We start from the raw sequence: 20,522 nt of genomic DNA on the forward strand, positions 1-20,522 counted from the left end.
CGTGCAGCCGGAATGAAGAGGCACATCTGAAGCCACCAAACGGCCATTGGCCGGGTGGCTAATGGTTAAAGAAAAAATTATCTTGAGTAAGGAAAAGGTTAATAAAAATAGGTCCATCTTCCTGGGACACTAGCAAAAAAAATCTGAGGAATGCTGGTAGTGGAAGGGTTTTAGGAGACTGATTACTATTTTTTGTTTGCCAGCATCCAAAATTATCTTGTTGGTAACAGTATAACCTGCATGTCTCTGAATCTTCTATTCCTCAATGAACAGAAAAATATGTTCTGATCTCCAAATGAAACTTAATACTCCCTGGATCAAAAGTCTACAATGCTATTGTTTTTTAAACATCAAACACCCGGTGTGCCCATCCTTTTTAAGTTATCTACAAAGACGGCAGAAGCTGCATTTGCAGAAGACATCTGCTGCTGTAAAACAATCCTTGTTGTATGCAGAGGTAGGTTTAAAAATAATTGAGCTCAACTCAAAATTTTAGGGAGCAGCCATTAATATTCAAAAAATTGCTCTTTTGTCTTTCAAGTGTGTGCTGCTTGCTTAAAGTTTAAAGGATAAGTCTGCCTTTTGAAAATAAATGTACATTTGCAGCAAAAAAATTAAAAATGCATTTTTTTTACAAATAAGCCTGCAAAGCATTGCGATCAGTGGATTATGGAATGCATAGGCTCATGCAGACTCTTCCTCTAGCTTGGTACCATGTTACACCTTACAGTGGAGTTCCACACTGTAAAAAAATAAAAGTCAGCAGCCACAAGAACTGTAGCTGCTGACTTATAAAAAAAAAAAACAGCCACTCACCTGTCCCACGATCCTGCGGTGTCCCTGCCGCAGCCCGTTTCAACGGCCATCCTGTATCCCAGGCGCCGGCATCCTCAGTGTGGGCACCCGGCTGTGAGAGCTTGCAGCTTCACAGCCAGGTGCCCACTGCGCATGCGCACGTAGTGCTGCGCTTCCTGAATGGCCCGTCGTCCTCTGGGACCTGTCACGTGTCCCACAAGACTAGGAGAAAAGGTAGGAGGACAACTTCCACTTCCAATCGCCTAGGCGAACGCAGCGGAAGTGGGAGCGAGTACCTGCCAATTTCGGGTACCAGCTCCCCCCCGCTCCCCAAAGCTGCCAATGGGGAGCGGGGGACCAATCTTTAAAGTGGAACTTCCCCTTTTGGGTGGAACTCCACTTTAAATATTGGTGTAACATTCAAAATTGTACTAGAGGGAAGAGCTAGCCTTGAAAAGAGAATTAGTCAGAGTGGTGATATAAAGCACTATAATAAAGACCATCTTTCACCAAGGAAAAACACAGTATTTCTTTTGTAAAAACAATGACTCTTATTGTGAAAATGTCCCCATACTGTCCCTCTGTCAGAGTAGCTGCAGCTACTTGTCTGTATTCTTTTTGGTTCTTCATAATGAGCAGCATCCCAGGTGGTCAATTTATTTCCCCACTGACAGCAGAATGTAAACAAAACCTGCATTAATTAACCACTTTCCCACCGCCCTATAGCAGATATACTGCTACAGGGCGGCGTGCGTTCCCCCCAGTGTCAGAATGGCCGCCGCAGTCCCGCTGATCGCCGCCATTACTAGTAAAAAAAAAAAAATCCCAGTATATATATTTCCATGTGTAAACGCTATAAACTTTCACGTAAATCAATTAATTTACACATATTGGAATTTTTTTTTTTTCTTATTAGCAAAGACATGTAGCAGAATACATTTTGGTCTACATTTATGACGAAATTTGTTTTTTTTTACTGGACATGTTTAACCACTTCCAGTCCGGATATCCGGACACTTTTCCCCCATTCCTGTCCAGGCCAATTTTCAGCTTTCAGTGCTATCACACTTTGAATGACAATTGCGCGGTCATGCAACACTGTACCCATATGAATTTTTTTGCATTTTTTTGAGACAGATAAAGCTTTATTTTGGTGGTATTTATTTACCACTGGGATTTTTATTTTTTTTGCTATGTAAATGAAAAGGTCCAAACATTTTGAAAAAAAGTGTTTTTCTTATAAAATTTTGCAAATAAATAGTATTTCATCATAAATCTTGGCCAAAATGTATTACATTATCTTTTTAGTAAAAAAAAAACAAAAAAACCCAAATAGTTTATAACCAAAAATTATAATTTTTTAAACATTCAATTTTTAAAAAAAAAAATTTTAGATTTTTTTTACATACTGTCACCCTAGCAGTACAGTGTCACCATGGTGACACTGTACTACTTGTGGGGGGGTGATGAAGATTTTTTTTTTTTTTTTTTACACTGACTGCTTTTACACCCATAAAGGCTGTAAAAACAATCATTTCCCCTCTCTTGCTGCATTCTTGCAGCCATTGAGAACTACTGTGTGAGCTGTGATTGGTCACAGCTTGTCACATGGTAAAAGGATGTTGTGAATAGCCTTGTACCATGTGACCTATGTGATCATTCAGATTTCACACGTAGTAAGCAATGATGTCAGAAGTGATATCTTGCTTACTACTCTGCATGTGATCACTAATTGGCCAATTGTCAGTTAAAGTAACACAGCGCTGTAACGCAAAAAATGGCCTGCTCAGGAAGGGGGTAGGGTAAATCCTCTGGAGGGCAAGTGGTTAAAAACACACACACACAGCATGGGGTTCCCTCCCTCCAATCTATACTAGACCTTTTAGTGTGGTAGGGGTTTTAAAGGGAATCCCCCCCCCCCCCCCAAAAAAAAAAAAATGCTGTGGGCCCCCCCTTAAAAATCCATGCCAGACCCTTTTTCACTCAAGCAGCCCAGGAAAAGGGGGAGGGGAGAACAAGCAACCCCCCCCCCCCCCACCAGCCTTCCTGAACCATACCAGGCCACATCCCCTCATCATAGGAGTACTTTGCCATGTTGATGAGGAGAAAGGCCTCTTTTCCAGAACCCTGGCCCGGTGGTTGTGTTGGGGAGCTTATGTGAATGAGTATGCAGTATATAGTATCCCTACTCATTCACCAAAAAAATGTCAACAGTAAAAACACACAAATACAGTTATTGACAAGTTTGTTTTTTTTTATTATAAATATGTATTTATTTTTTCAAGTCATATACAAAACATGTCAACATTTCTATTAAAATAGTTATCTAAACAGTATTTTCTCCTATGTAATTTATTTATATACATAACTTCCTTTTCCATCCCCCCTCCCATACACCCCCACCCCAATCTCCCTATCCCCTCCCCTCCTCCCCACTCCCTCCCACGCTCCAGCTTTTCTCTTGTCACGTTAACTCCATATATTTCTGTTGTTCCTAAACCCCATTCTAAACCCACTTCCAGGAGTGTTATCTCTTCATATATTTCACCTTTGCTTTGTATTCTTCCCATCCTTTCCATTTTTTATTATATATCTCCGACTTCTCCTCATACGTATAGTATAATCTTTCTGTTCCGGATATCTGATTAACTCTGTCCATCCAATCCTCCTCAGTTGGCACCTCTCTTTTCTTCCAGTACCTGGGGATCAGACTCTTTGCTGCGGTTAAGTAGTGCCATATCCCCGAACTCTCATACATTTTTGTTGAGAGTTCTGAGATATGGAGGAGACATAGTTCTGGATCCAATCCTATATTGATTTTAGTGATTTTCCCTATCAAATAAACTATCCTCCGCCAGAACACCTGTATTTCTGGACACTCCCACCACATATGATACCACGTGCTCACCTCTCGACAACCTCTCCAACACATCTGACATTTCCGTGTTCATCTTGTGCTCCACGTTAGGGGTAATGTGCCATCTATTTAAACACCTATAGTTTATTTCTACTTCCCTCATACTAATATTTTCGTGAATTAATGTGAACATTTTCCTCTGCTCCTCCTCCTCTATTTTTCTTCCCATGTCTCTTTCCCATTTCTCTATGTGCGTTAATTTTGTGTCAGTGTCAAGTTCCATTAATATCTTGTGTATTTTTGCCATTCCGTGTCTACCATTTCCCAGTGACTCAAATATTCTCTCAAATGGATTCCAGTTTTTTCTAGTTCTTATAGGCTTTGGGAGGCTCTCAAAAAAGTACTACAGTTGGTAGTATCTTAGTCTATCCATCTTATTAAAGACTTCTCCCGTTCTTTCCTCCATATCCTTATATGTTCCAATTTCCTCTCCTACCATTATATCTCTCAATTGTGCCTCCTGTTTTATAATCCATTTCCATGCCTGGGATGAAATATTTTGTGTTCCTAAGTGGTATTAATTGTGAATTAAAAACCCACCCCTTTTGTCTATGTAGTAAATCCCATTCTTTTAAAACGTTAAGAGTGTACATGCTAGTGCTCTCCTCTAATTCCCTATATTGTGCGGGTACCCAAATACTTTTACTTAAACTTATTCCACTCAGTGCTTTCCCAATTTTAACCCAGCTTTTCTCCAGATTATGGATCCAGTCAAAGATTCTCGCCATAATCCCTGCTCTATAGTATCTCCTAAAATCTGGTACTCCCAATCCTCCTCTCTCTTTACCTCTAGCCAACGTCTCATAACCTATTCTAGATTTTTTATTTCTCCATATATATTTTATTATCATTTTCCTAAATTCTTTGAAATAAGCCTCTGGGAGTTTGATTGGGATCATTTGAAATTTATATAATACTTTGGGGACAACTACCATCTTTATCAGGTTTATACGCCCTATCCACGATGGATTCCCATTTTCCACCCTCCTCAGCTCCTCCTTGATCTCATTTAATAATGCTATATAATTGGCTTTATATAGGTTCTTAGTTGAGGCTGATAGTTTTATTCCTAAATATTTTAATTCTTTATCTCTCCAAAGGAAAGGAAATTCCTCTTGTAGTTTTTCTTTCTCGCTATTTTTGAGGTTTATATTTAAGATTTCAGTCTGTCAGGTTAATTTTCAGGTTTGACAGTTCTCCGTACTCCCTCAATGCTTTCATTAAATTTGGAAGTGATGTTCTGGGGTTTCCAACATAAAACATCAGATCATCCGCATACGCCACTACCTTGTGTTCTCTATCTCCTATCATTATTCCTATTAGATCTATATTCTTCCTAATCCTAGACAATAAGGGCTCCAGTGATAGCACATATAACAACGGAGACAAGGGTCATCCCTGTCTTGTACCGTTTGACATCTTAAAATGCTCTGATCTTCCTCCATTTACCATTATGGTGGCGGTAGGCCCTCTATATAACTCTCAAATCCACCCTCTCATTCTGTCTCCCAGACCTAGCGCTTCCAGGGTATCCATCATAAAACCCCAACTTACTCTGTCGAATGCCTTCTCAGCATCTATCGACATCAGTATCATTGGGATTTTTCCTTTTTTAGCCTCCTGGATGATCAACAGTGATCTCAGAGCATTATCTCTACCCTCTCTTCCCGGGACAAACCCCACCTGATCTCTATGTATCCACTCCGGCATCAACTCTTTTAGTCTATTTGCCAGCACCTTTGCAAATATTTTAGTGTATACATTCAATAGCGCTATTGGACGATAACTTGCACATTGCGAGGGGTCTTTTTCTTCCTTCTGTATCAGTACTATATTGGCCTGTAGAGATTCTCCCCTCATCTTCATCCCATTCCCCAAGGCATTCATATAGATCTTCATCTTGGGTATTAATAGCTCTTTATATTTTTTATAATATTTAACCATATATCCGCCGGGCCCGGACTTTTCCCTCCCGACATGCTTTTTAACGCTATTTCTAATTCCTCTGAAGTTATTTCTTCCTCTAAAGAGTTCAGTTGTATTTCTCTTAATTGTGGTAGGCCTGCTTCCTCTAGGTATATATATATATATATATATATATATATATATATATATATCTCTATCTATCTTTCTTTTCCCTCTATTTACTGATTTTCCGTTTTCTTGAATATGTCCTGGGGTATGATATTATACAGCCCGTTATAATACCCTGGCAATATCCTTGGTTGACCGTACAAATTCCCCCTTGGAATTTCTTATTTTCTCAATATAATTTCTATTTTTCTTCTTTCTTAAAGTTCTCATTAAATACTTTCCCGGCCTATCTCCCCATCTATACCTTTCACATGTTATTTTATTAAAGACTCTTTTCTTCCTCTATCACATTCTCTAATTCTTCTTTCTTCTTTATTAACAGCTGCATTATCTCCTTAGATCTTTCCCTTTTATGCACCTGTTCAATATCATGTATTTCATTAAATAATCTGTTTATCTTTTCTCTCCTTTCTTTTTTGCCCCCATTGCAATGAGAAGACCTCTGATGTAGGCTTTATGTGCTTCCCACACCGTTGCAACCGACACATCCTCTGTCTCATTCTCTTCAAAAAACCATTCAATTTCCCTCTCAATTCTTTGACCGATCTCTTCATCCATGAGGAGTGCCTCATTCATCCGCCACACATATCCCTCTCGCTCCTCTCTACCCCATTTTAGCTTCATTGCAACCGGGGCATGGTCCGACAGAGTGCTTTCTCCTATTTTTACTTCCCCCACCCACTCTATCATTTGATGTTCTACTAATATGTAATCTAGTCTAGAATAAGTCTTATGTACATGCGAAAAGAAAGTATAATTATCTCCTTCATATTCCTGATTCTCCAGATGTCCACCAATTGACACTCATGCATCAGTTTCTTTAACCTTCTCATGGACTTGCTTTCCTCTCTCCGCATAGCAGAATTAGTGTCCATCCGCTGATCCATACAGAGGTTAAAGTCTCCCGCAAGAATCATACACCCTCTTTTAAAATCCATCAATCTCTTCAGCACTTCTCTCATGAATGTCTCTGGCTTCTTATTTGGACTGTATATATTTACTATTGTGCACTCAATTCCCTGTAGTTTACCTCTCAAAAATAGAAACCTTCCCTCCAGATCCGTTAATCTCTCCTCAACCTCAAACCTTATATTTTTAGCGAAGTCTATAGCAACTCCTTTTGCTCTTTTAATTGGTGAGTCCGCAAAAAACCATGTTGGAAAATACCTGGTCCTCAATCTAATCTTCGACTCTATCTCTAGGTGTGTTTCTTGCAGAAATACCACTGAAGATTTTCTATGTTGTAGTTCTTTAAATAACCTAAATCTTTTTCCTGGACAGCTTAACCCTTTTACATTGTAGGTTATATATTGGATTTCTTCCATCTTACTCTTTTCCTCCTGCCTCCTTTTTCCTCCTTACTTTCCTTTTTCTTATTCCTATAGAGCGTTTTTATCCCACTAGCTTTTTCTCCCCCCTTATCCCTCCCCCCTCTCCCTCCCCCCCCCGTTCCTTCCTTCCTACCCCTCCCCGGCATCGTTGACATCACTCCCCCCCTCCCTCTCCCCTCTTTTTAGGCCTTCGCTTTGCCTAACCATCATTTGTGGATCTAGCATCCACCTTTGATATAATCCTTAGGGCTACACTCCTCCCATGGACAGCCTCCCCTCGATCCAGATCTCCCTATTGAACCCTTTTCTACATATACTTCTTAACAAAAAGAAGAGGAAAAGGAGTTAAGCTAGAGGGGTGAGGGAGTAAACAGGCGCCGGAGTGGAGGCAAGAGGGAGAGGAAAAAAAAAAAAAATTCCTCTCTCCCCTCCACCCCCTCCCCCCAACCCTATCCCCCCCCCTCCGCCAGTCTCCACCCCTCCCCTCTCCTTAATCTATTTCCCCCGAGTTCTTCTTCCCATCCATTAATTTCAATTCTCTGCATTTCCAGTCTATCGCAGAAATTTCTCAAGTCCTCTGGGAACCTCAATTGGGCTGTTATTCCATTTTTCCATCCTATTAAGCACTCCGGTACCCCCATCTATATTGCACCTTCTGTTTTCTCATCTGCTCCAGCAAGGGCCTCAGAGCTCTCCTCCTTCGGAGAGTCTCCGGTGACAAGTCCGCATATATTTGGATGTCCATTTCTCCATATTTTATTACTGGTTTTCCCTTAGTTTTCCTCCAGATTCTTTCCCTTTGCTGCAGTTCATAAAATTTAACAAGTATGTCTCTCGGCCTATCCTTCTCATGTTTCCCCTGGAGTTTCCCATTTCTAGAGATCCCTTCTATATTAGTCCTTTCCAAATCAGAGTTTCCCGTTATAAAGTTCAGTATTTTACACACCGCCTCTTCCATTTGTTGTCCTTTTAGGCTTTCCGGTACCCCGCTTATTCTTATATTTCTCCTTCTTTCTCTATTCTCTTGAATTTCCGCCTTGTATAACCATTTTTCCTGAACTTTTTCCATATTACTTATCTTCTTTTCTAATTCGGAAATAATCTGGGTCTGGTTTTTAACTTTCTGCTCCGTTTCCTCCACTCTTAACAACAGTTGCCCCAAATCGCTCCGAATATTTACCATTTCTTTCTTTATTGTTCTCTCCAGATCTTTAAACATTTCTGTCATCTCTTTTTTATTTGGGATTTGTAGATCTTTTTCTGTCTCTGATATTTGTTGACTACTGATCTCCAAATCCATTAATTGTTTAGGACTACTTTGCATGCTTAAGTCTGATTCTCCTTTGTCATTTCTGCTCTGGTGCCTTTCCGGAGTCACGTTTCCCTGGGATGTGTACTTTTTAATTGTGCCCGTTTGGGTCCCTTTAGGCCCGGTTCCCTTTGCACTTTTATTTTTCATTTCTTCTATTTCTTTTATTTTTTTCTCATAAACTTGGATTTTACACAGAAAAAAGACATCAATATGGTATAGAGATGGAGATCCCAGCCGCTTCCGTTAACTTTTCTGTGTGTTGTTGCCTACACCTTACATTCTTCTTTATATTCTCTGGGGGCCCCCCCCCCTTTTTCCTCACTCTCTGCCTTCCTTCAACTTGATAGAGTTTCTCCCAAATCTGCACAGTTGTTATAATTGAGGCCACAGCCGAAGCCACTCACCCTTCCTGCTCCTCTCATGGGACTCCTCCAGGCTCCATTTCTTCAGCAGGTCGGCTCTCTTGCTCTCAGGGGGACCCTCCAGGACTTTCCTCTATTTTCTTTTTATGCAGGCAGTTCTTCACAGTGCACCCCCACAGTGCTCCAAAAGCGTCTGGTCGTCCAACAGAACGATATCTCTCCTTTCCCTGTCAGCCTCCAGCCGGCCGGCTTCCTCGCCTCCCAGGGATGCACTGCGGCCGGTCACATGTCCCGGCCGCGCCTCCTTGTTACCCGGCAACCGCACTCAGCGTCTCCACCTCTCTCGGATGATCTCCGTTCCCCAGCTCTTCCTCCCGCAGGCCGCCACTCTGCCGAGGGAGCCCGCCTGTCCGAGGTAGGTCTCCGGCTTCTAGGGCTCCATGCTTCAGGGGAATTTTGTGGGTCACAAAAGGTGATCAGTCGGAGGGGCTCCGGCCGGGAGCTCCTACCACGAGCTTTCCGCTGCCGCCATAGTTAGGCTCCGCCCTCCACATTTACCTTCCGACAAGTTCTTTTTTAATATTTATTTAAAAAAAAAAAAAAAAAAAAAAAAAAAAAAAAACACCACACGCACAACATGTCCCCCCCAAATCATGATGAATGCTGGCTGCTAACCCACCAAAGAAAAAAATAAAAACTCGCTGCCTACTGATTACGTCACATGCCGCCCAAGACTACTCCCTTCAATGTCACAGAGGGCGAGTGAACCTGGCAACTTCACTAGGCAACCCCACCCCATATGATGTCATGGACAGGATTTCAGGAGGCGGCATGTGTTGTCATAGGGGGCAGAGCTACCCCACCTAGGAGACCCTGCCCGGGGGGGGGGGGGGGTTAGGGCTGTCATTTGGCAAATGTCAAACAACAGAAGCATTTGTGTTTGGCAGGCTTTTTTTCATGCGGTTCGGCATTCATCATGATTGACGATCAATTTATATCGGGGTAAAAGTTGTTTATTTTTTCGTAATAAAGGTCTTCACAAAAACTAGGTTTGTGTTTCTTACTTTTGACATTTTTTTTTTGGTGAATGATAAGGTGTAGAATATAATCATTAAAATGGGTTGGGGGTGGCGGGAGCCAGATCTGAGGGACCTCTTGTTAAAGGGGGTTTCTAGATTCCAATAAGCTACCCCCCTGCACACCCACAACCACCTGGCCAGGGTTGTGGGGAAAAGGTCTTTGTCCTCATCAACATGGGGAAAAGGTGCTTTTCCAGGGGGCCAGTTCTCCAAAACGCGTCAGCTAGCAGAGGTCATCCATTTGCCAGGTGAAGCTGGATAGCGGACTTTTTCCCCAGTGCCTTGTGTGTTATATATGCTATCAGCCCACTTGGCTTGTGAGTATAATTTATGTCTTCCCATACCCTTTAATAAAGTGCTAAAGATAATGCACTAGGTGTTTGTGCCCTCTTTCTTTGTGTTTTTATAGCTTACAAATAAAAAGTGCGCTAATTATTCACAAAACATGCAAGGATAAATAATAAAAATAAATGAATTCATAAATATAAACATAAGTCCAGCCACCATAACAGTGATAGTCCAATATCAACTTAATGTCAATCTTGAAAATGAACACCCATGTGCAAATCCAACACCAGATGAAATGAATACACTCACCAGAGCTATATGCAGATTATATTATAAACCAGCATGATAGCATTTTGCTCTGGGAGCAATGATCTGCAGGATATCTCAGTAGAGGAACAGCAACCAATAGTGATCCAATCAGCACATATGGAACAGCTAGGCAGCACATATGGAACAGCGAAGCAGCAAATGATTTTCCAATAACATGGGCAAAGCTCGAGGAATAAGAAGAGATATGATGGGGCAGTACATTTAAAACCAGTGAAATTTTATTAATAAAGTATTGAACTCACAAAGAAGGTGTCTAGCCGACACCAGCAATGACCAGGCCCAACGCGTTTCGTCACTTGACGTCTTCAAGGGGCGGAGTCCCTTGAAGACGTCAAGTGACGAAACGCGTTGGGCCTGGCCTAGTGGAAGTGACGTTGGAACGTTCCTCCCAGCTGTCGGCTGTGTTGATTGCAGTGCAGGAGGTTCGTCCCTTGGTTTTTCCCTTGTGGATGTGGCATTTTAGAGGCTGTCATTGCTGGTGTCAGCTAGACACCTTCTTTGTGAGTTCAATACTTTATTAATAAAATTTTACTGATTTTAAACGTACTGCACCATCATATCTATTCTTATTCCTCGAGCTTTGCCCATGTTATTGGAAGATCATTTGCTGCTTAGCTGTTCCATATGTGCTGCCTAGCTGTTCCATATGTGCTGATTGGATCACTATTGGTTGCTGTTCCTCTACTGAGATATCCTGCAGATCATTGCTCCCAGAGCAAAATGCTATCATGCTGGTTTATAATATAATCTGCATATAGCTCTGGTGAGTGTATTCATTTCATCTGGTGTCGGATTTGCACATGGGTGTTTGTTTTCAAGATTGACATTAAGTTGATATTGGACTATCACTGTTATGGTGGCTGGACTTACAGTGGGGCAAAAAAGTATTTAGTCAGCTACCAATTGTGCAAGTTCTCCCACTTAAAAAGATGAGAGAGGCCTGTAATTGACATCATAGGTAGACCAACTATGAGAGACAAAATGAGAAAAAAAATCCAGACAATCACATTGGCTGATTTGGAAAGAATTTATTTGCAAATTAAGGTGGAAAATAAGTATTTGGTCAATATCAAAAGTTCATCTCAATACTTTGTTATATATCCTTTGTTGGCAATGACAGAGGTCAAACGTTTCCTGTAAGTCTTCACAAGGTTGGCACACACTGTTGCTGGTATGTTGGCCCATTCCTCCATGCAGATCTCCTCTAGAGCAGTGATGTTTTGGGGCTGTCGCTGGGCAATACGGACTTTCAACTCCCTCCAAAGGTTTTCTATGGGGTTGAGATCTGGAGACTGGCTAGGCCACTCCAGGACCTTGAAATGCTTCTTACGAAGCCACTCCTTCGTTGCCCGGGCGGTATGTTTGGGATCATTGTCATGTTGGAAGACCCTGCCATGTTTCATCTTCAATGCCCTTGCTGATGGAAAAAGGTTTCCACTCAAAATCTCACGATACATGGCCCCATTCATTCTGTCCTGTACATGGATCAGTCGTCCTGGTCCCTTTGCGGAGAAACCGCCCCAAAGCATGATGTTGCCACCCCCATGCTTCACAGTAGGTATGGTGTTCTTTGGATGCAACTCAGCATTCTCTCTCCTCCAAACACGACGAGTTGTGTTTCTACCAAACAGTTCTATTTTGGTTTCATCTGACCATATGACATTCTCCCACTACTCTTCTGGATCATCCAAATGCTCTCTAGCAAACTTCAGATGGGTCGGGACATGTACTGGCTTAAGCAGGGGGACACTTCTGGCACTGCATAATCTGAGTCCCTGGCAGCGTAGTGTGTTACTGATGGTAGCCTTTGTTACGTTGGTCCCAGCTCTCTGCAGGTCATTAACTAGGTCCCCCCGTGTGATCCTGGGATTTTTGCTCACCGTTCTTGTGATCATTTTGACCCCACGGGGTGATATCTTGCATGGAGCCCCAGATCGAGGGAGATTATCAGTGGTCTTGTATGTCTTCCATTTTCTAATTATTGCTCCCACAGTTGATTTGTTTACACCAAGCTGCTTGCCTATTGCAGATTCAGTCTTCCCAGCCTGGTGCAGGTCTACAATTTTGTTTCTGGTGTCCTTCGACAGCTCTTTGGTCTTCCCCATAGTGGAGTTTGGAGTGTGACTGTTTGAGGTTGTGGACAGCTGTCTTTTATACTGATAACAAGTTCAAACAGGTGCCATTGATACAGGTAATGAGTGCAGGACAGAGGAGCCTCTTAAAGAAGAAGGTACAGGTCTGTGAGAGCCAGAAATCTTGCTTGTTTGTAGGTGACCAAATACTTATTTTCCACCATAATTTGCAAAGAAATTCTTTCCAAATCAGCCAATGTGATTGTCTGGATTTTTTTTTCTCATTTTGTCTCTCATAGTTGAGGTCTACCTATGATGACAATTACAGGCCTCTCTCATCTTTTTAAGTGGGAGAACTTGCATAATTGGTGGCTGACTAATTACTTTTTTGCCCCACTGTATGTTTATATTTATGAATTCATTTATCTTTATTATTTATCCTTGCATGTTTTGTGAATAATTAGCGCAGATTTTATTTGTACACTATTTTACCTTTTTTGGTTAGAGGTGCTGCTTATTATTTGATTTATTTTGCATTTTCTGTGGCGCTTCTTATATCTGCTACATTGTTTTTATAGCTTGTCTACAGGAGTCTGGTATTGCACGACAGATCCACTGATCATAGGTGCAATGCTTTCCAGACTCCTTATTGAAAAAAAATAATAAATACAGATTTCTTTTCCTGGAAAAATATGTGCATTTATTGGTGAACTTATCCCTTAAATTGTCAGCTGACCTTGAAAAGAAGAAAACCGTTAAAACATTCACTTTTATGAAGAAAGTCAACATACCATGACAGATATGGGTAGCCCACCCAAGATGGATGCATATTAATGTCTTTACACCCTTGGAAGGAAAATCTTACCATTGTTATTCCCAGCACAGTGGGGCTCACAACAAAAACTGGAGCTCGATAAATACTTTGACTCCTTTCCCAGAAAGAATAGAAGAGATCTGCCCAGCAGACCAGCCATAATAAGAACCCTAAAGCCTGCAGAAAAAAAAACAGATCTCATTACTACAAAGCTAGAAATTATATTTCTATAATGTATATTTCTAGATACATACATATATACACACACACATACATATATATATACACATACATATATATACACATACATATATATACACATACATATATATACACATATATATATACACATATATATATATATATATATATATATATATATATATATATATATATATATATGATTTGCACTTTCGCCACAGGGGGGAGAGCTCACGCATGCGGTAAATCCCTTCTGATGTGAACAATCACAGCAGAAGCCAATCTGCGAGTGTCGGTGAACGAATGTCCGCCTGCACCCACTGATCATTGGGCACGACACAGAACAGAGCTCTGCCTATGTAAACAAGTCACAGCTCTGTTCTGACTGGGGATGGGGACAGGGGAGTTAATGATTGTGTGTCCCTGCAAAGCTGGGAACAGTATCCTTCACTTACCCTAGTGAAGCACCACCAAGTGTACACTGAGCACATAGCTAGACACACAGTTAACCCTTTGATCACCCTAGATGTTTAAGCCCTTCCCAGCCAGTCATTAGTAGTGTTAATGCATATTTTTGGCACTCATCTCTATATTAGTGTCATTGGTTCCCACAAAGTGTCAGTCCGTGTAAAAATGTCTACCGCAATATCACAGTCCCGCTATAAGTCGCTGATCGACGCTATTACTAGTATTAAAAAAATAAATTAAAAAAATTACAGTATATGTCCCATAATTTGAAGACGCAACAACTGTTGCACAAACTAATCAATATATGCTTATTGTGGTGCTCTTTACTAAAACTATAGAGCAGAATACATTTTGTCCTAAATTTATGAAGAAATTAGATTTTAAATGTTTTAATTGGATAGGTTTTATAGCAGAAAATAAATTTTTTTTACAAACTTTTTTTTTTTTGTTTTTTAATAACGCAAAAGAAAGCTTTATTTATATATAATAAAAAAAAAAAAAAAAGACAAATTTAATTTATGTACATCGTTGCATGACTGCACAATTGTCAGTTAAAATAACAGTGCAGTATTGCAAAAAATGGCCTGGTTGGAACGGGGGGTAGATCTTCCGGAGGTCAGGTGGTTAATAAAATGTATTTGTGCCTGGGGTTCATCTTGAAATTAAAAAATCAAAGATTTGCATTGGACAGCTGTCTAAAAACAGTTGATAGAAGCTGCTAAAAGTGTGGCTCAGAGTGCACAAAATATTTTTTTTATAGTACATAAACTACAGTACATATTAGATGTGTGCCCAGTGCAGGAAAGAAAAATGTTTTGGTAAGGAATGTCCAAAAAATTTGCAGTGACAGAAAAAAAAAAAAAAAAAAAGACAACAAAATCTGTGTGATACATTGCGCTTGACAAGAATAACTAGCAACTCTTTAATTTGACTGCAACCTTGAACAAATGTGTTAGTCCTAACACCTGTTTCGGGTGACGGCTTACAAATTAACCCCAAATTAATTCACTGAATTTCATTAAAATATTAAATGAATCAGTCTTATTATATGTAATATATTAGTGATAAATGAAGTTTTGTAAGAGGAGTCATCTAGCTTTTTATATGGTTTGATACACCAACAGCAATATTTTCCTCTTGTTCTTTTTTTTAATTTATTATATCTTTTATTAAATTTTCTTTTAAGAAAAAACACATTACAAAACAACCATATAATCTTATTACATCATACACGTAAACTTTATCCCCATACCCACCCTAAAACACCCCTGTCCAATCTCGTCTTACCCTCTCTTTCCCCTCCTATTGATGTAGTCATGCATATAGATCTCTTTAACCATTTAAATTCTCTGGTTCTACTATTAGGGGGACCTTTCATTTTTAGGTATTTTTCTGATGTTTTAGACTCATACCATCTACCCAAAATCTTTCTAAACATTTCCATTTCATCTTTCTCCATGTTCCTCCATCCTACTAACATATTCAACTCTGTCTATCCAATCCCTCAGTGTTGGTGGATCCTGGGTCTTCCAAAACCTAGGGATTAAACCCTTTGCCGCACCAATCAGATGATATAATAAACAGTTTTTATATTGTTTTACCGACAACTCTGTTCTATAGAAAAGACACACCCATGGATCCTTCTGGATAAATGTCCCCCAAATCTCCTGTATATGATGAATTATGTCCTGCCAAAATAACTGAATTTTTGGGCATTCCCACCATATACAGTATGAGCCATTGTCCCTATTGCCCCACACACACTCCAGCATAAAGGTGATATGTTTATGTGCCACATTCGGTGTGCAATACCATCTAGACAAGCATTTATAATTCATCTCAACTAGATTAGTGTTTGTCACCCCGTGCATTAACTTAAACATTTTCCTCTTCAGATGATGATTAATTTTTGTACCCAGTTGTCTTTTCCAACCCTCCAAGAACGACAGAGATCCATCTCCCTCCAATTTGACCAGGATCTTATAAATCCTAGATATTATATGTCCACAATCTGTCTTGGAGCTCAGCAGTCTTTCAAATGGCAGCATGTCCCCCGCCATCCTCAGAGGCTGAGGAAGTGTTGAGACAAAATGTCCCAATTGGTAATATGTCAATTCATCTAAGACAGAAAACAAATTCCTTTTATTCTTCAGTTCTTGAAAAGTGCATAACTTACCTTTAGCGAATATATCTCCCAAACGTGCATTTCTATCTTTAACCATTTGCCGCCCGCCCTATGGCCGAATGGCAAATGTCATCAGCGTTCCGGGTGGACGCCATATGGCGTCCTCCCGCACATGCGCAGATTGCGCTCCTGCAGAGCGGCGCACCGGCGAGATCTGTCACCGGCCGTGTACCTCGGACACGGCCGATGACAGATCTGAGTATCGGCCCCGTTGCCGGTACCATGTGACCTGCTGTGACCAATCACAGCAGGTCACATGACAGTTGTATACAATGGATGGCTTCATTCATGCCATCCATTGTATACTACTGCCTGGCTGTGAATGGTCACAGCTAATCACATGCACGTAATGTGATTAGCTGTGGCCAAATCACAGCTAAGCACAAAAAAAAAAAACCCTGAATGAATCGATGTCATTCAGGTAAATGCTTGCTTATAGCAAAGTAATTCTTTGCTATAAGCAAATTGTGTAAAAAAAAAAAAAAAAATACTGATCACTTCCCCAAAGTAGTACAATGTTACTGTGGTAACATTGTATTACTTTGGTCATAGTGAAATATGAAAAAAAATCTTAAAAAAAAAAGGGAAAAAAATTAATAAAAAATAAAAAAAAAATAAAAATAGATAATTTTTTTTTTTCCATACTGTCACCAGTCAGTGTCCCTGATCACCGCCATGCCAGTTACATGATGATGCTGTACTGCACTGGTGACAATATGTAAAAAAAAAAAAAATAGTGAAACTAATTTTCTTAATTTTTTCATTTTCCGAAAAATTATGACAAAAAAATACAACTTCAAAAAACTTGGCATGCCTCTTATGAAGTACGTCAGACTGTCTACTTTGCAAAAAGGGGTCATTTGGGGGATATCTGTACTGTTGACATTCTTGGACCTCAAGAAATTAGATTGGCTGTCAATACTTCAGGATTGATCAATATTCATATCTATACCATAGTTTGTGAACTCTATAACTTTCCTACAATCTAAAAAAACACATCCTAATTTGGGATATTTTCACCAAAGACATGTAGCAGAATAAATCTCGGCCTAAATTTATGAAGAACAATTATTTATTTGCAAACTTTTATAACAGAAAAAGAAAAACTTTTTTTTTTTCAAAATCTGTGGTCTTTTTTGTTAATTTAGCAAAAAATAAAAACCCCAGCGGTGATTAAATACCACCAAAACAAAGCTCTAGTTGTGTGAAGAAAATGATAAAATTTTAGTTTGGGTACAATGTTGTATGACCGTGCAATTGTCATTCAAAGTGTGAGAGCGCTGGAACCTGAAAACTGGCCTGGGCAGGAAGGTGTACAATTGCCCGGTATTGAATTTGTTAAACCATTTTCCCGAAACGTTTCCCTTCCCTGGAAGAAAAAATTCTGTGTCCACCAACGGTAACAGTAATGAATTATATTTCCAACCCATAGACTTGTGTAAACCATCCCAAACTCTCAATACATCCCGTGTAAGTGTACTACGATTTTCATCTAATGCCCGAAATTCTTGTGGGATCCATATGATCCTCTCCAACTGTGTTTTAATTAAAATGACTTCAATTTTTACCCAACTTTTTTCTTGTGAATTATGTGTCCAATCCACCACCCGTGATACCACCGACAAATAAGATTTCCTCATATTTGGCAAGTTTAGTCCTCCATTCTCTTTATAATAATACAAGGTTTCACGCTTAATTCTTGGTTTATTATTAGCCCAAATAAACCTTGATATCAACTTTTTATTATCCTAAAAAAGGATCCTGGTAATTTTATAGGGAGCATCTGAAACTTATATAGGATTTTTGGGACTATTACCATCTTAACCATATTTACCCGTCCAATCCATGAAACCCACCCTCCTGAAAGTCACCTCAATTCCTCTTTAATTTCATTCATTAGTGGGATATAATTAGCCTGGTATAGGTCCTTTACTGCAGGGGTTAGTTTTATTCCCAAATACTTTAAATCTCTTTCCCTCCATGCAAATGGGAACTGTTCTTGTAAGTTCTTCCTTTCTACCTTCGACACATTAATATTCAAAATCTCAGATTTTGTAGCGTATATTTTTTAGATAGCTCTCCATACTGTTTCAACAGTGTCATTAGATTAGGCAACACCACTCTAGGGTTCACTATATAAAATAGCATGTTGTCTGCATATGCAGCTACCTTATGTTCTACTTCTATCTTAATTCCTGTAATATAAATGTTCTTTCTTATCATTGCCAAAAGAGGTTCTAGAGAGATAGCACAAACAATAATGGGGATAATGGGCATCCCTGTCTAGTTCCATTATGCTTTCAAAAAGTCCCAGACAGGGTACAATTAACCTTCACTGCTGCTGAAGGACTGTTTTAAAGCCCTTTTATCCACTTCAACATTTTTTTCCCCTATTCCCAGGGCCTCCAATGTATTTAACTTAAACCCCCAATCTACCCTATCGAAGGCCTTTTCTGCGTCTATTGACAGGATTATTGCTGACTGCCTGCCTCTTTGCTTTCTGTAAAAGGCGCAACATCCTCAAGCCGTTTGTCAGGACCGGAGCTGTGGAACGGACAGGCAAGCCTAATGGCAGGGTCATGCACCGACTGATAACAACCATCACCCACAGACCGGAGTCCCTCAGGGTGCAGAGTCTAAGTCCCAGGCTGCCCTTCACCAGGGCCCCTGATGGTGGGGATAGACTTGACGCAGCCAGGGACCAGGTCGCGGCGCCCGAGACACCCCAGCTGCGGTAATGGCCGCCGCCAATGGCGCATAGCTGGTAGGAACCAGAAGACAATAGCGTAGTCGGGCAGGCCGGGTCGATAACAACGGGACAGACAGTACAGAACGGTAGACAAGAACAACAGGTCACAAGCCGGGTTCAGCAACGGGAGGTCAGATAAAGGGATAACGCAGAGAATAGTCTAGTAAAAAGCCGAGTCAGTTTCCAGGAGAGCCACGAGAGTATAAACAGAGCTTGTTGCAACACGAACATACAAGACACGAATGCAAAGGGCATGTGCGGACAACAGGCTTATATGTGATCAACCACACCCCACCGCAGAGGAGTGAAGGCATAAAAGACCCCTACCATGCTCTGCAGAAATCCAAGATGGATGCCAGCACATGGAGCAGCATATCCTCTGGGAAATGGTAGGACCTTGACACCGTTGTCTCTTCTTTCCCTTCCTGGAACAAAACCTACCTGATCTAAAATGTACCATTCCGGCATGAACTCCTTCAACCTGGTAGCCAATATTTTTGCAAACAATTTGGCAACCGTATTTAATAATGATATGGGTCTATAGCTATTACATTGTGAGTTCTCTCCCTTCTTTGAGAATGATTGTTATATGTGCGTGTAATGATTCTCCTCTCATTTCTGGTCCTACTCCCAACGCATTAATATATCTACAAAGTTTAAGAAGCAATAGCTCTTTAAACTTTTTATAATATCCCACTGTATAATCATCAGGGCCCGGGCTCTTACCCCCCGCCATGTTCATCAGAGCCGATAGAATATCATCCTGGGAGATAGCTCGTTCTAAAAGATATTAAATTATCTTTTGCAATTTTTGATAAATCTGCTGCAGTTAAAAATTCTTGCCTTCTCTTCCTCAACTCTTCTTCTGTGGCTTTTAAATTTATGGGGTTCACCTCATACAGCTTACTATAGAACGTTTGAAAACACATCGGCGATACCAGTGGTAAAGTAGACCAGCTCCCCGTTTTCATCTTTAGTTTTTTCTATATCATTTTTTGATTTCTTTTCCTTCAGTCTCTGCATCATATATTTTCCAGGCCTATTCCCTCACTGGTATCTTTCCTTTGAGACTATTAAAAACTTTGTTTCCTGTTCAGTTAGATCCTTCAACTCTTCTCTTTTAAGAATATTCTTCCCATATAAATCCTGCTTGAATTTATGTGCCAGTTCTAATTTATGTAATTCTTCAAATTACCCCTTTTAATTTTCTCTCTGTCTCTCTTTATTTTTGTTCCTGCAGCTATCAAAATTCCCCTGATACAGACTTTATGAGCCTCCCATATAGTCACCTCTGATAGTTCCTTTGTTTCATTCATAAGAAAAAATAGCTCTCTTTCCTAAGCCTCTTTTCTATCTCAGGGTCCTGCAAAAGTGCCTCATTTAATCTCCACATGGTCCTCTTATTTCCCTCTCCTCCTAACTACCTCTCTTAAATTCCATAATTTTCCCAATTAGATTTAGAAGGCAGTCCTCTGGATTCTTATTTGGGCAAAAGGTATTTACAAATGTGTATCTTTGCCCCTGT

At 40.3% G+C, this 20,522-nt stretch overlaps 1 protein-coding gene across 2 annotated transcripts in view; it reads right to left on the minus strand.

The window, feature by feature from the left end:
- Window positions 1-20,522, minus strand: part of LOC149460927 (multidrug resistance-associated protein 1-like) — a 382,011-nt gene that overhangs the window by 291,116 nt on the left and 70,373 nt on the right. For both annotated transcript variants that reach the window (XM_089679079.1, XM_089679078.1), the window contains exon 3: window positions 13,446-13,571. In XM_089679079.1, coding sequence (XP_089535205.1) covers window positions 13,446-13,571 — 126 coding nt within the window. The remainder of the gene's footprint in view (window positions 1-13,445; window positions 13,572-20,522) is intronic.

This window comes from Staurois parvus, unplaced genomic scaffold (genome assembly GCF_062004578.1).
Source record: "Staurois parvus isolate SC_StPar_1 unplaced genomic scaffold, SC_StPar_1.0 ptg000217l, whole genome shotgun sequence".
Classification (NCBI taxonomy): domain Eukaryota; kingdom Metazoa; phylum Chordata; class Amphibia; order Anura; family Ranidae; genus Staurois; species Staurois parvus.